Raw genomic sequence first — 12,661 nt, 5'->3', positions numbered from 1 at the left:
TGTTATGTAGATGTAGCCTCCAGTGTTATTATGTTGTTGTGGCAGGGGTGTGGTCTCTGGCTCTGCTGCAGTGGAGGGGTGGTACGGTAATCTCATAGGGTGGTGCCGGGAGGTTGGAGGGGACAGGTGAGAGGGATTGCAACTAATGAGCTCTCCCCCTTTTTAGTGTCTGGAGCCGGGAAGGAGTGGTGTGTGTGTTGTGGGAAGGCACTGGAAAGCTGGCTTCCCGGTTAAACACAAGGTGTCGAAATAGTGGAAGACACTGTTTTTCAAAATAAAAGGTGCTACGACTGACACTCAAACACTGTGTGGGTCCTGATCATTTCACAGTTGTTTTAAATATTTCTCAAGAGGGAAAAAAACATAAATATAATGAAATACAATAATTTTGTATTTGGAGTCATTTGCAACTATTTTACAAATGATCTGGGGTTTTTTTGGGTTTTTTTTACTGTTGCTCAATAAATGAAATTATTCACTGAAATTAAATATTTTTGCTAAATGTTTTTCTGCCAACTGTGGAAAACATAAAGCACTTATAGGCATTACTTATTATTACTTTTACAGTGCGCAAGGAAAGGAAACATCACATGAATTATAACTTGTTTTCATTCATTAGCTTTTGTGCGGTAATTGAAAGAAGTAAAAAAAAAGTGTCCCAGTTGTACTACAAATGAGTCCAGATGCGCCTCCGCACAGCGAGAGCCCCCTGCTGTGATGGATGAGTAACCGCTCCGTGACTCACCCAGGAAGAGTGCTCCTTCATCTGATGCTTGTTGCTGTGCGAGCCGCTGGTGTTGCCACGCCAGAAGCAGTTCTGGCAGAGCTGGTAACCGCGGCAACGGAGGCAGCGATAGCGGAAGCCCGTCATGCCGTTGCTCCGACAGTAAGAGCACGAGACGGGATGATAGACTGAGAGAGGGGAACAAAAAAAGCATGAGACATTGAGAAGGAGAGAGCACACTGTATAGTGGTTTTTAATTTCATATAATCAGTTATTACCACAATAAAATCCATTTTACATCCAAGACCTGACTTTACAAAGAGTGCACAATATCTAAAGGCATGATAAAAACATAAGGGATGACAAAGGGTTCTTTGCACAGTGGAGTGGAGTGGAGCACAGTGTTTTCCTGTTCCCATGCACTGATGTGAATCACCAGCCAAATCTGTGGCTAATTAACTTTCTGGATACAGAACATTGATTGGCACTAACAAAATTACCCTTTTTTTAAACAAAAATACTGTTTCCACTTGAGGCAGGCAGCAGCACTTTTTTAGCACAATTCTATTTTAAATTTGTACAAACATCTGAGGAGAGATGAGGGTGAAACAGGGGACACATTTAGCATAATTCTATATTTTTGGCTATTTCCCCTCCAGTATTTAGCTATCTTAGTTTGTTCACACCGTCAGGCAAAAGGTGAAACACGATGTAAACACAATGACTCAAAAGGTCTGAATGAATTCTGATAAAACTGTGTCTAGAGTTGAGTGGAGTCGTGTTAGGAATCCATTAGATTTCATCTTACAACCACCAAACAAAAAACCCTTATAGCTTAGAAACTATGGTTCTTACAAATGTAGCGTTTATGGTCAACATATAGAAAGTAGCATATAAAGATTTGACCTCTTCTTCAAAGTCAATCGATTGATTTAAAGCTAAAAATGATAATAACGCTATACGGAGCTATTTAAACCTTTTTGACAACATCTATTGTACTTTAAGAGGCTTGTAGTGCAGTAAAAGTACAGTACATATAATGATATATGGAGATTCTAAATATTAGGTTACTTTGGACCTCTAACCTCTTCTTCAGGGTCAAATAAGGTCAAATTCCATAAAATGTATTTTTTAAATTATGCTTAAAAGTTGCCTACCTTTATTTATATTGGCACCATGTGTGAGATGATATACTGGTTTAAGGGGGACTCAAAATACCCCATTATCATTTTCATCTAAATGTTATGTCACATATGACCTCTGACCTCACTTTTGCATTTCTGTAAAAGTCTTTCTTTCAAAATGACCTCAAAACATTGTGTAATCACTATGTTTTTAAAGGAAGTATTATAAAGAGAATAATGTGCCTAGTTAGTTAAAAATATGCAGCAGAATAATATTATATAATAAGCTCAAGTTCTTCGTTTCCAGTTACTTACAAATCAGTGCCTATTATCTATTACCTATTCCGACATATTATATATATAATAAAAATAAACATGTGTCATTCCACCATTATCTGACTTGTACTGCACAACAAACCTCTTAAAGTATGTTTAAAAAGAGAAAATAAAATAAATATATGTAAAATGTAATACTGTTCTGTTAAATGTAAATAGTGCCTTGGTGGAGGGTTGCAAGTAAATTTCTGCTAATAAACCAGGTTTGCTGTTAGAAAGTTTGCATTATATCGACAGTGTCTGTACCATGCTCCACATTGGCCAGGCGGTGCATCAGAGGCAGCCAAATGAGACACTGAGGAGGGTCGGCCACGATGTCCAGGAACATGTTGAGCATCACTCTCTTCTACAAAATAAGAGCAGGACTGTTTATGAGCACAGAACCAACACAGAGGCTGTTTCATCCTTCAACCAGTTAAAATGAGTGTGTGTGTGTTTTTTTACCTGTTGGGGGAAGCAGGAGCGTGCTAAGGTTTGTGTGTAGCCAAAGGAAGGCCCTTCATATACGGCAGTGGGCAGCTTGAGAGCCTCCCTCAGAAATTGATCAAACTTGGATAGTACCAATACACCGTTGGAGTCAGATACCTGAGAAAACACATCTACACACACGCGCGTGCACACAACCACACAAAAAATGAAGAAGGCAGCTTAAAATACTACATGTCCAAACCCCAGTGCCTCCCTTAACCTTGACTTTAACCAGTAAGTGTGGCAGATTAAATCAGTGAGCGTCATAAAAGCCAGACTCTCTCAGCTGAGTTTTTGTTTAACTTTGGAGCTTTTTAATTTAATCTTAAATCTAATTTAATTTTTAAAGCATTTTTGAGACTTCAAAACTTCTTGAGTACAGGTGCACATGATATTTTGAGTTTGTTTTTTTTTTCTTTTTTCTATTGCCCACTCCATGTAATTCGAGTCTGTGACATGGACAATTTTCATAGTGTGAAGGTAAAATTGGTCAGGGCTTCATTAAATTTACTAAAGTTCTTTAAAAAATAAAATCATCTGAGTTTGATTAGGTTAGCAGGTACATTTTTGGAAATTTGACTGACCCTAACGCAAGTGAAGGTAAATAAGCATAAGCAAACAGCAGCACTGATATTTCTCGTCCACCAGGTGGCGCATATGCAACATATAAACAGAATAAAAGATTTCCTGTAAAAAACAAATATAACTACAGGTAAATTGTACCAAAGCTTGTACTAAAATGCTTTAGGCCACATTGAGGATATGCTTTTTACAACTTAATAAAGTTTTCTGAAAGTTTAGTGAACCATCCACTTAGCAAAAACAAGTGCAATCACCAGTCTGTGCACTCACAATACAAAGATGTGCATCTGCATGAATTAACCACCTTACTTTGATGTGTTGTGACAGACCACAGGTAACACCTTTGTCAGTGATCCAGATCTCCAAGTTGGATAAAATTAACATTTTGGACAACCACTCTTATCATGCAATACTTGTTGGCGCAAACTGATGTAGTTTTTTTTTTTTCATTTTAAGAAACCTTCTCCACCCCTGTTTTAGGATTTCATCATAATATAAAAAAAAATCACATAATAATATAAAAAAAAAAAGTATTGTGTTCCACTTTAACATGACTGTGCACAACAGCCTGAAGAAAACCTAGATAAAATTCATTATTTCAATCAGCAATCAGGTCGACCTCTCACAGTGAACATCATTTGCTACAATGACAGTTTGCAGCTGGAAATAAGATTAAAACGATCCAAATCATTCAGAAAGTAAATGTGCAGGGGATCGACTCTATATACTCTGCTGTTCCTCTTTTTTTAATCTTTGAATTCAGGTGTTTTCAGTCCCACTGCTGTAAGTGTATAAAAAAGAGCTCATTAAATTTGAGCATGGTACTATAATAGGATGCCACTGTTGTAACAAACCTGTTTTTAATCCCTCCTCAAAGTGGCATCCTTGCAAAGTGAAAATGTTTAAGATCCACAGCACCTCAGTTATAAAGTGTCAAACCACTTGTGGTTTATGGTGCATAAAAGTAACCAAGGCTCTCCCGACTCTGCAGAGCTCCAAACCTCCTCTGTCATTAACATCAGCACAGGAACTGTGCACCAGGAGCTTCATGGTATGGGTCACCATGGCCAAACACACAGTTCCTCTGTACAAACTGGCAGATTAAACCACAATAAGTGATCAGGTTTATGCAGAGCAGATGTACCCTTTATCCATCAATATCACATCCGTGTTCTGATTCGTCTCACATTGCTCTGCCTCTCTTTCCCTCAGTCTCTATTTTACAGGGTTTTTTTTATTTTTTGTATAGTTTGAATTTTTATTTGTTTGCTTGTTTTAATATGTCAGTGACTTCCCCCCACGGTTTTCTAGGTTTTCATGTCATGGGCTGTACAAAAGAAACTGAGTTGACTCATATGTAGCACATGGCAGGAAATAGCAAGCACACTGATTGACGTTCACACTACTATAAATACTGTGGTTTAAGCAAACACACATGTGCTCCTCAGTCACTAACAATAAACACACCAAACTATTACTGCAGATTGGGGTAATAATTATGATAATGATTCGTGTCTGTTGTGATGTATCGACTGGTACTCACAGCGGAGTTTATCCACCAGCTTCCCTCCACACAGAGTGGCCAGCATCGCCTTTACAGAGAAAACTGTCAGACGGCTGTCCGGCTCACTGCGGCACAAACAAAAGCATGTGTGATGACGTTTGTGAAACTATGACAAAGACACACTCATTTAAAGGCAACAACAGGATGTGGAGGGCCACATCTCACTGTTGCCACTTCCTAATCATTACCACTCGATGGCAGCCAGTAAGAACTCGACCAGCAGGACGGTGCTCTGCTGCGGGTTGATGGTGTGTGTGGTGGGCAGGCGTTTGCTGAGCTGGTTGAACAGAGAGGACACGAGGTTCTCCAGTCTGGTCACAGAGATGCCAGCGTTCAGCTCTACTGCGTTTAGACCAGCATCCCGCACCGCTTCGATCACATTGTAAATGTCAATGAGATGCACTGGAAGAAGAGGAAGGAAGTCAAAGTATTTAAATTCTTTTTAACTTTAAGAATCTTATCGTTTGATAGTGCAGTGCTTCACTATTTACATAAAAAGTACATAAAAAGTAAGATTTTGATCAAATTTTTCTGTACTCATTTTATTATTATAATAATATGTCACAATGTAAAAATTTTCCCTTTTACGTCAGCCTAAACTGACACATGATTATTTAAATAACGCATCTTTCTGTTGTAAACGAGGCCAGTTCTGACTCACAGTTGCATCTCTTCTGTATAAATCTGAGCTTGCAGGCTGTTCGATATGTTGACAGATAAATGGCATCAAAGTTCTGCTCCCCTGTCGAAGAAGAAACACAGCATCAGTAAATAGCTCTCCTCAGTCTCAGTGCAACTAGTGTGATCTATTTAAGAAGGTATATTTATTTTTAAGGAAGCGTTGACATGGTTGAAGAAACATTTAGGAGTTAAACGAAGGCTCAAACTCGCTCACCGAGCTCCAGGAAAATCCGCCTCTCCTCTGCTTGCGCCGTCGCTGGAGCTCTCCTCCCTCTGTCTCTCTGCCCCCCCTCCTCCATCACCATCCTGCACGATACACACAAAACATCGCAATAAATGCTCAGTACACAACAAGGGTTATAAAGGGTTTAAGTTTTAAACAACAAAGAGCTACAAAACCGGGTAACTCACAAGAAAAACGAGATAATTAGCTAACAGAAAATCTACGTGAATAGCTAATGAAGCTTGTTTCTGCTACTGAAAAAAGAAAAGAAAAAAACCCACATTTTGCCATCTGCAAGTCAAAATTTCAACTTGACAACTCCAAATTAATTACCCAATTTTTAGTAAGTAAATTTGAGTAAAAACTGATTTAATATTCTGAAATTTTGACAGACTGCAAAGAAAATATTTCTTTTCAGTGGACTTCTGGCCAGGTGTTTCTGCTATTCATGCCCTGCAGCATTTCAAATAAATAATCTGACTAATATATGGTAAAGACCCAGAAGTTTGTGCAACTATTGAGCTTATTAATAGCCCGTCAATAATACACAGATATCTGTGTCAATGTAATGCACCTGTACATGTTTAACATATACAGGTGATGCTGACATCACGGTGTCTTGCAAAAACATGAATGGGCGGATTTTTAAGAACCATTTCTAAAGATCATAACATAGCATCTTTACACTCTGTGCACCAATTATCTATTTTTTTTAAAAGATCATGTTGATACATTTAATGGACTTAAAAACGAAATTAATTTAAATTAATTGCTACAGTGTATCAGAGTGCTCTCAAAGCTCTTATTTCTGATTTCCATCAATGTTCTTTCTTCTGCGTTTTGAGTTTATGTGAATTGGTTTGAACTCCGCACATTTCTATATATGGTCTTCACAGAAAAACATTAAAAAAGCAACATCATCATCATCAGGGTTCTTTTTTGTATTAGACCTGTTAGAAAACCGACTAAGTCTACAGGAAACAACTGGTTTAATATAACGAAATACTGTAACTTTACTGTGTACACATGCAGACTCATGCAGACACTCCCAGCTGCAAACAAAAACTAGAGCCAGACAGTCAAGTTCAGGGCCACCAGAGGATGAGCTGAGAGCTCGGTAAATAAACTTAATAACGAGAGCAGCTGATGAAACCTGAGCTGTAGGCTGGCACTGAACAAGGACAATTAAACAAGGATTAAACAAGGATACAGAGGGAAGAGCGAGGAAGAGAAGGAAAGAAAGAAACAAAGAAATTAAACAAAAAGAACAAAAGACATGAGGACGTAAAAAGGAAATAAAATAAAGTGAAAGAAAGAAAGAAAGAAGTTGTCAGGTAACAAAGAAATCACCAGAGGACAGGGTCACCATGGCAACAGTTACACTACACCACAAAAGTGAATCACACACAAATATTTGCATTCCTTGTTCAAATGTGCCACACACACACACACACACACACACACACACACACACACACACACACACACACACACACACACACACACACACACACACACACACACATTCCAGAGAGGATTTGAAAGCTTCCCAGGAGACTTCATGCTTCATTCAGACAAAAGAAGGATCCCTCCTTCCAGTTAGTCTCTCACACACACATTTACATGTTTATGCAGCAGTTAAAACTTGCTGTTTCAGTGCTACTTCTGTCTCACACAGACTCAGACAGGCTGATATAAGTTAGTCAAGTATATGTGTAACTTGCAGCCCTTGTAAGACACTGCCGTCTTTACAAGTTTGTTAAAGTGACAACATTCTGTCATATAGTGTTTGAGTGATACCAAACATTTCAGCTAATGAGGTCAGAGCTTTCACAAGTAATCCCCATGAGCCAAAAGCTGCTCTAAACCCTCCTTTTCTCTGCTCTTAGCTGTGTATGAGTTGAGTGAGAGGACATAACCTTTAATAGGGTTATCTCAGATTCACAGAAACCACACCCACCTGCTGATCAAACCTTCTGTTTACAAGGTGCAACCAATCAGAAGGAAGTTTTCTAAAAGGGAAGATGATCTTTAAAAAAAAAAAAAAAGAGGTGCTAGTGTAAGATAAATAAGAATTACTTTCAAACTGTGAGTCATGCAAAGCTACTCGAGCAGATTAAAAAAAACGAACAAAAATGAAAATAGGCAGAACCGTTCCTCGCTCCTATCTCTACTAATTCGGGACACCAAAACTGGGGCTGGCCCTCTTTGTGGCGTTGACAAATTTTTAAAGCATTTTAGTGCAATGTCTATGGGCTCACACAATGACCATACCCTGGATAATCATCCTTAGTCACAAGGGGTCACCAAATCAGGTAGCTCTGCATGTTTGAGTTGGCAGATTTTTAATGCCAGATACATTTCCTGACCCAACTCCAAAGAGTCCCAGGATCAAACTAGGGGTCTTACGCTTGTTACACCATACTGTAAACCACTACACTCTGGAACCACTTTAATACGACCTAAAACTAGTGACAAAGCCCACAAGTTGTGAGGAAATTCAGAGTGAGGAACCTAAAGGCTTTTTTTACCCTGTAAACTTCTATACAAACAGACCTATTTTTCTCTGCAACCATAGGAGTCGCCCCCTGCTGGCCATTAAAAAGAATGCAGGTTTTAAGGGACCGCATTAGCTTCAGACTCTGTGGCTACATTCCTTTTTACAAATTTTATAAAGTCAATGGATGCATGCGACACCAGAGTGTAGTTTGTGGAGATCACATGGTCCCAGAACAAACAGATGAAGCTATCAAACGTGTTCAGTAAAATCTGGAAAATCACAAATAAATGCATTAACAAGCTGCCTCATGCCTTCACCTGATTTGGGGCCTGAGGAGCCATTTAAAGTAAGCAATTTTGCTTTGGCATCTGTTCCTACTTTGATAGAAAGAGGGTAGACCTTTATAATTTTGTTTACTACTGCATGACAAATGCACTAAATCCCCAGGTGGTCCAACTGTGTATTTTGTCCAACCAAGAGTGAAATTACAAAGTTATTTAGTATCCAATCACAAGTAAGAATGTGCGACCATTAAATTTTAAGCATCTCTGCTTGTAAAATGACTGTTAATTGACTCTCAAAGTAGCATATGTTTAATTAACCTCTTAATTTACTTCAGAAATATCTTTAGCTTCCAATATCCAAGGGCAAGGCGCCTGAATCGGTGGCTGTTGAGGGTAAATTAAAAGTTTAATGACTTCACTGAACAGATTTTTTTTTCACTGGTCACAGGCATGAGCCAAAAACAGAACTGTGACTGTTTCCAAAAGTCTCACCAGCTCCTCAGTTACCACAGTGGACTCTCCTGGTGAGTAAACTGTTATTTCCAGCCTGGCCTTGGTGATAACTACACCCTGTCTGTCTGTCTGTCTGCATGTATAAAGCTGACACAGAGGAACATTTGGTCTGTGAGCTGTGCTTCCTAATTTAACTCTAAAACCTTTAAATCATCATAGATATAATTATGCTTCCCGCAATTAACCATAACTATGCAAAAAAAGGATAAAAATAGCTTAGCTGTTGTTTTCCTAATCACTAGTTCAGAGTACAAAGTTAAGTCACAGGGAATCCACTCAGATTTATTTAAAACGAAACTCTGATATCAAACAAACTTTCACCCAGGTCACTGAACTCGTGTACTCGCAGCTGCCTAAATAAGCCCGACATCGTAAAATAAAGGCTGAATTAAATACAGTAGGCTGGTGGGTGAAACAGTTCCAGCACTATTTGTGTCAGGACCCCTTTAGTCAAAACAGGACTGCTATTTCCACCTGCAGTGATTTATATTTCATGGCATGGCTCTGTTTTCAGACCTTCCCACCCTTCTACGTGCATGCATGTGGAGAGTAGCAGCATCCGTAACAGAAACTATGACATTGCTTCAGTCAGAAATAGCATGAAATGGAGGTCACAGGTCACCTCTGGTTTAAAGGGGAACTATTATGCTTTTCTTCATTTTCTGTCACCCAATATTATTATTACAAGAGCTTTATTCTAAACAGTGACTCATGCAAAGCTACTGAAGTGCTAATTTATGGGCTAACACTATCAGATTCAGCTGTGAGAGGTGTGGTGGAAGATAGAGGATCCAAATGCAGTGGTAGGCAGAGGTTGAACATAAAGTTAAGTCTCTATTGCTTAAAATGAACAACTGTCAGTCCAGAAACAAAAAGAGGCACTAGGAAGCACTGGGAAAAACAGTAGGAACAGCACAGCTAAGTGGGACAACTCAAAAAGGGCCAGTGGAAACGATCACAACAAATACACAAGGTGATGAGGGAAGAGGAAACAAGAGGGGAACACGGCTAAAGCTAATCACAGAAAAATCAGACAAGGGAAGTAAACAAAATGGCAAAATAAAACAGGAAATAAACAAGTGGAACATCACAGAGACTTGACACAAAAGGGCTGAACACGAGGGAAAATGTAATATACAAAACTAGGTACCAAAAACAAAGAAGCTAAAGTCATGGTGGATTACTGCTGAAGTGGTTTGTTTGCAAAATAAAAGTGTCTCTACAGTACATACCTGTATTACTGATTTGTAAAGCTAAGTGTTGACTAACAGAGTAGGGGCTCTCATTACCTTACTTTGTATACTTGAACTCCTAAAGTACAGGGGGCGAGAACTTAAAAGAGAAGAGACCTGGAGAGTATTTACAGCTCCTCCTTTTCTGTGTGGGTGGAGATGCACATTGGTGTTGCACCCTGGTGTTTTATTAGCGCTAACATTTGCTGAGCTTCATGGAAACAAACACATTACTCTGAGCACACACTCTGTATCCTAGTGGTGATGTATGTTGCTAGGACTCTCTGATGACCCAAAGAAGAAATACTCACTACTGTCAGGCTTCATAGACATGGCACAGACAGTCCCAAAAGGGAGCCTTGCTCAGTGCAGGGATCAAACTGCTGACAGCCTCTACCTCCTCAGCCCTGACTCACCGCCAGTTATCTTTATTGGTATTTGGAGATCAAAGTATAGGAGTAAATAACATAGAATAGTCCCAGAAGTCAAGTAATATTCCTACAGAACCCCATCGACCCTTACAACATTTTAAATTTACCTCATAATTCTCACCACACCATCAGTTTTGGTTTCCTTGAGACCTCTCTCTTATTATCCTTGATTTTATCATCAACAAAACTGATGTTTTCCCGCTAACAGAGACCTGGTTAAATTCTGATGACAATTCCACTGAGGACCAAAGTTGATTGGTTCTTTTGACATGACATCACTATTGCCATTTAAATCCCTCTTAAACACATATTTTTATCATTTCCATATCCTTTCATAATTTTTTTAATCTTTTTCTTTTAATTATGTTATATTTGCTTTTTATTCACTTGTTTTACATTTTTTATGTTATTTTAATTAATTTTATTCCTATTTCCTTTTTTATCGCCTCTTAAGTGTTTATTTTCCTGTTTGTTTCCTGCTTTCTTCTAAAGCACTTATTTTTGAAAGGTGGAATAAAGATGAACTTTATTACTATTATCACCATTATATGAGCGTGTGTGTGTGTGTGTGTGTGTGTGTGTGTGTGTGTGTGTGTGTGTGTGTGTGTGTGTGTGTGTCTGTGCGGTCATACCTCTCTGTGTCAGGGGGGTCACACAGGACAGAGGAGTCTCAATAAAGGTCGTCTAGCAGAGAGACAGAGACAAGAGAAAGGCAGTTTGAGTGTTTCCAGCCTTTCAAAGACTCTTTGGGGACTCACCACACCTCGAGATCCCTACACATTAGTTGGAGACCCGCACACATGTTTATACTCATCTACAATCACCCTTTGGTCAATTTAGTTTATGATTTGAGTTCTGACAGTGCTACTCATCAGCCTCCCACTAGACACACATATGGATTTCAAAATCCTATGCCACCTTGTTCTCAAGTTATCGCATTCACAAACATCCACACCGCCTACCCGGGTGGGTGATAACAATACCCCATCAGCCCTTTTACAGCTGTGGGGTAATAAAACTTTTCTTAGCTTTTCATTGTTTTTTTTAGTCCAAATGAACGGCACCTTCCGCAGCTTATATACCAGTGGACAATCTCCATGCTCTTCTGTTGGAGGTTTATTGCCCACTTACGAGCTAACTGTAGCCCCTCATGTCTTGTGTTTCATAACTGCTGTGCGGTCACTTTTCTACCATTCAGCTGATTGAGACCTGGCTCAAAACTCACCTCTGGGTAGGAAAGTGCAATTTGTCCACATATAACTTTAGCAGCGTGTTTAAAGCAGCGGTTTAAATTACTTTGTAGAAGTCCACACATGTTATTTGATTAAGAAAAATAGATTTCATGACTTTGGCCAACTCTCTAACCAGAACCTGCAGCAGGTGGAAAACTGGTGAATGACTATAGAGCTAAACGACGACTACAGAGTCCATCCCTGGCATGAGAAACTCAATAGTGTGGGAGCTGATTACTCTGGTATTTAATTGTCACAATTCCAGAGTAGATACTTATTAAGATAACTGAATGGTACAGTGTCCTCCACAACAATGCTTCCACCACAAATACAGCCCAAATCTGAGCGAAACACTGATTAGAGCAGGGGTAGGCCGATTTTTCTTTTCACAGAGGGCCAGACTGAGAAAAAGTTGGCAAAGGGCGGAAAAGAAACTTGTTAAAATACATGAATTATGGTACACATGACAGACTGTTTTAAATTAAGTCTTAGTAAATAGTTAATTCATTATTATTCATCTCTGGCTCTCCTCCACAATGTCCTGTTTCCTATCTGTCAAGCCCAGAGATCACCACCCCTCCCTGAGCCTGGTTCTGCTAGAGGTTTCTTCCTGTTAAAAGGGAGTTTTTCCTTCCCACTTTCACCAAGTGCTTGTTCATAGGAGGACGTCTGATTGTTGGGGTTTTCTCTCTAATATTATTATAGGGTCTTTACAATACAAAGCAAGTTGAGGCAACTGTTGTTGTGATTTGGTGCTATATAAATAA

At 39.1% G+C, this 12,661-nt stretch overlaps 1 protein-coding gene across 7 annotated transcripts in view; it reads right to left on the bottom strand.

Annotated features, from left to right (window-relative positions):
* Positions 1-12,661, bottom strand: part of LOC146372017 (dystrobrevin beta-like) — a 44,965-nt gene that overhangs the window by 24,445 nt on the left and 7,859 nt on the right. For 6 of the 7 annotated variants that reach the window (XM_084952492.1, XM_084952490.1, XM_084952495.1 and 3 more), the window contains 8 exons: positions 11,295-11,346; positions 5,694-5,785; positions 5,460-5,540; positions 4,987-5,200; positions 4,778-4,863; positions 2,629-2,783; positions 2,431-2,530; positions 746-912 (listed from right to left, as the gene is read on the bottom strand). In XM_084952492.1, the coding sequence (XP_084808618.1) occupies positions 746-912; positions 2,431-2,530; positions 2,629-2,783; positions 4,778-4,863; positions 4,987-5,200; positions 5,460-5,540; positions 5,694-5,784 (894 nt within the window). In that variant the 5' untranslated portion in view covers position 5,785; positions 11,295-11,346. The remainder of the gene's footprint in view (positions 1-745; positions 913-2,430; positions 2,531-2,628; positions 2,784-4,777; positions 4,864-4,986; positions 5,201-5,459; positions 5,541-5,693; positions 5,786-11,294; positions 11,347-12,661) is intronic. The other variant, XM_084952494.1, reaches the window with a different exon arrangement.

The sequence above is a fragment of the Perissodus microlepis genome, chromosome 15 (genome assembly GCF_051167445.1).
Source record: "Perissodus microlepis isolate ML-2025 ecotype Zambia chromosome 15, ASM5116744v1, whole genome shotgun sequence".
NCBI classification, from domain to species: domain Eukaryota; kingdom Metazoa; phylum Chordata; class Actinopteri; order Cichliformes; family Cichlidae; genus Perissodus; species Perissodus microlepis.
This window is presented reverse-complemented; position numbering and strand designations above follow the sequence as displayed.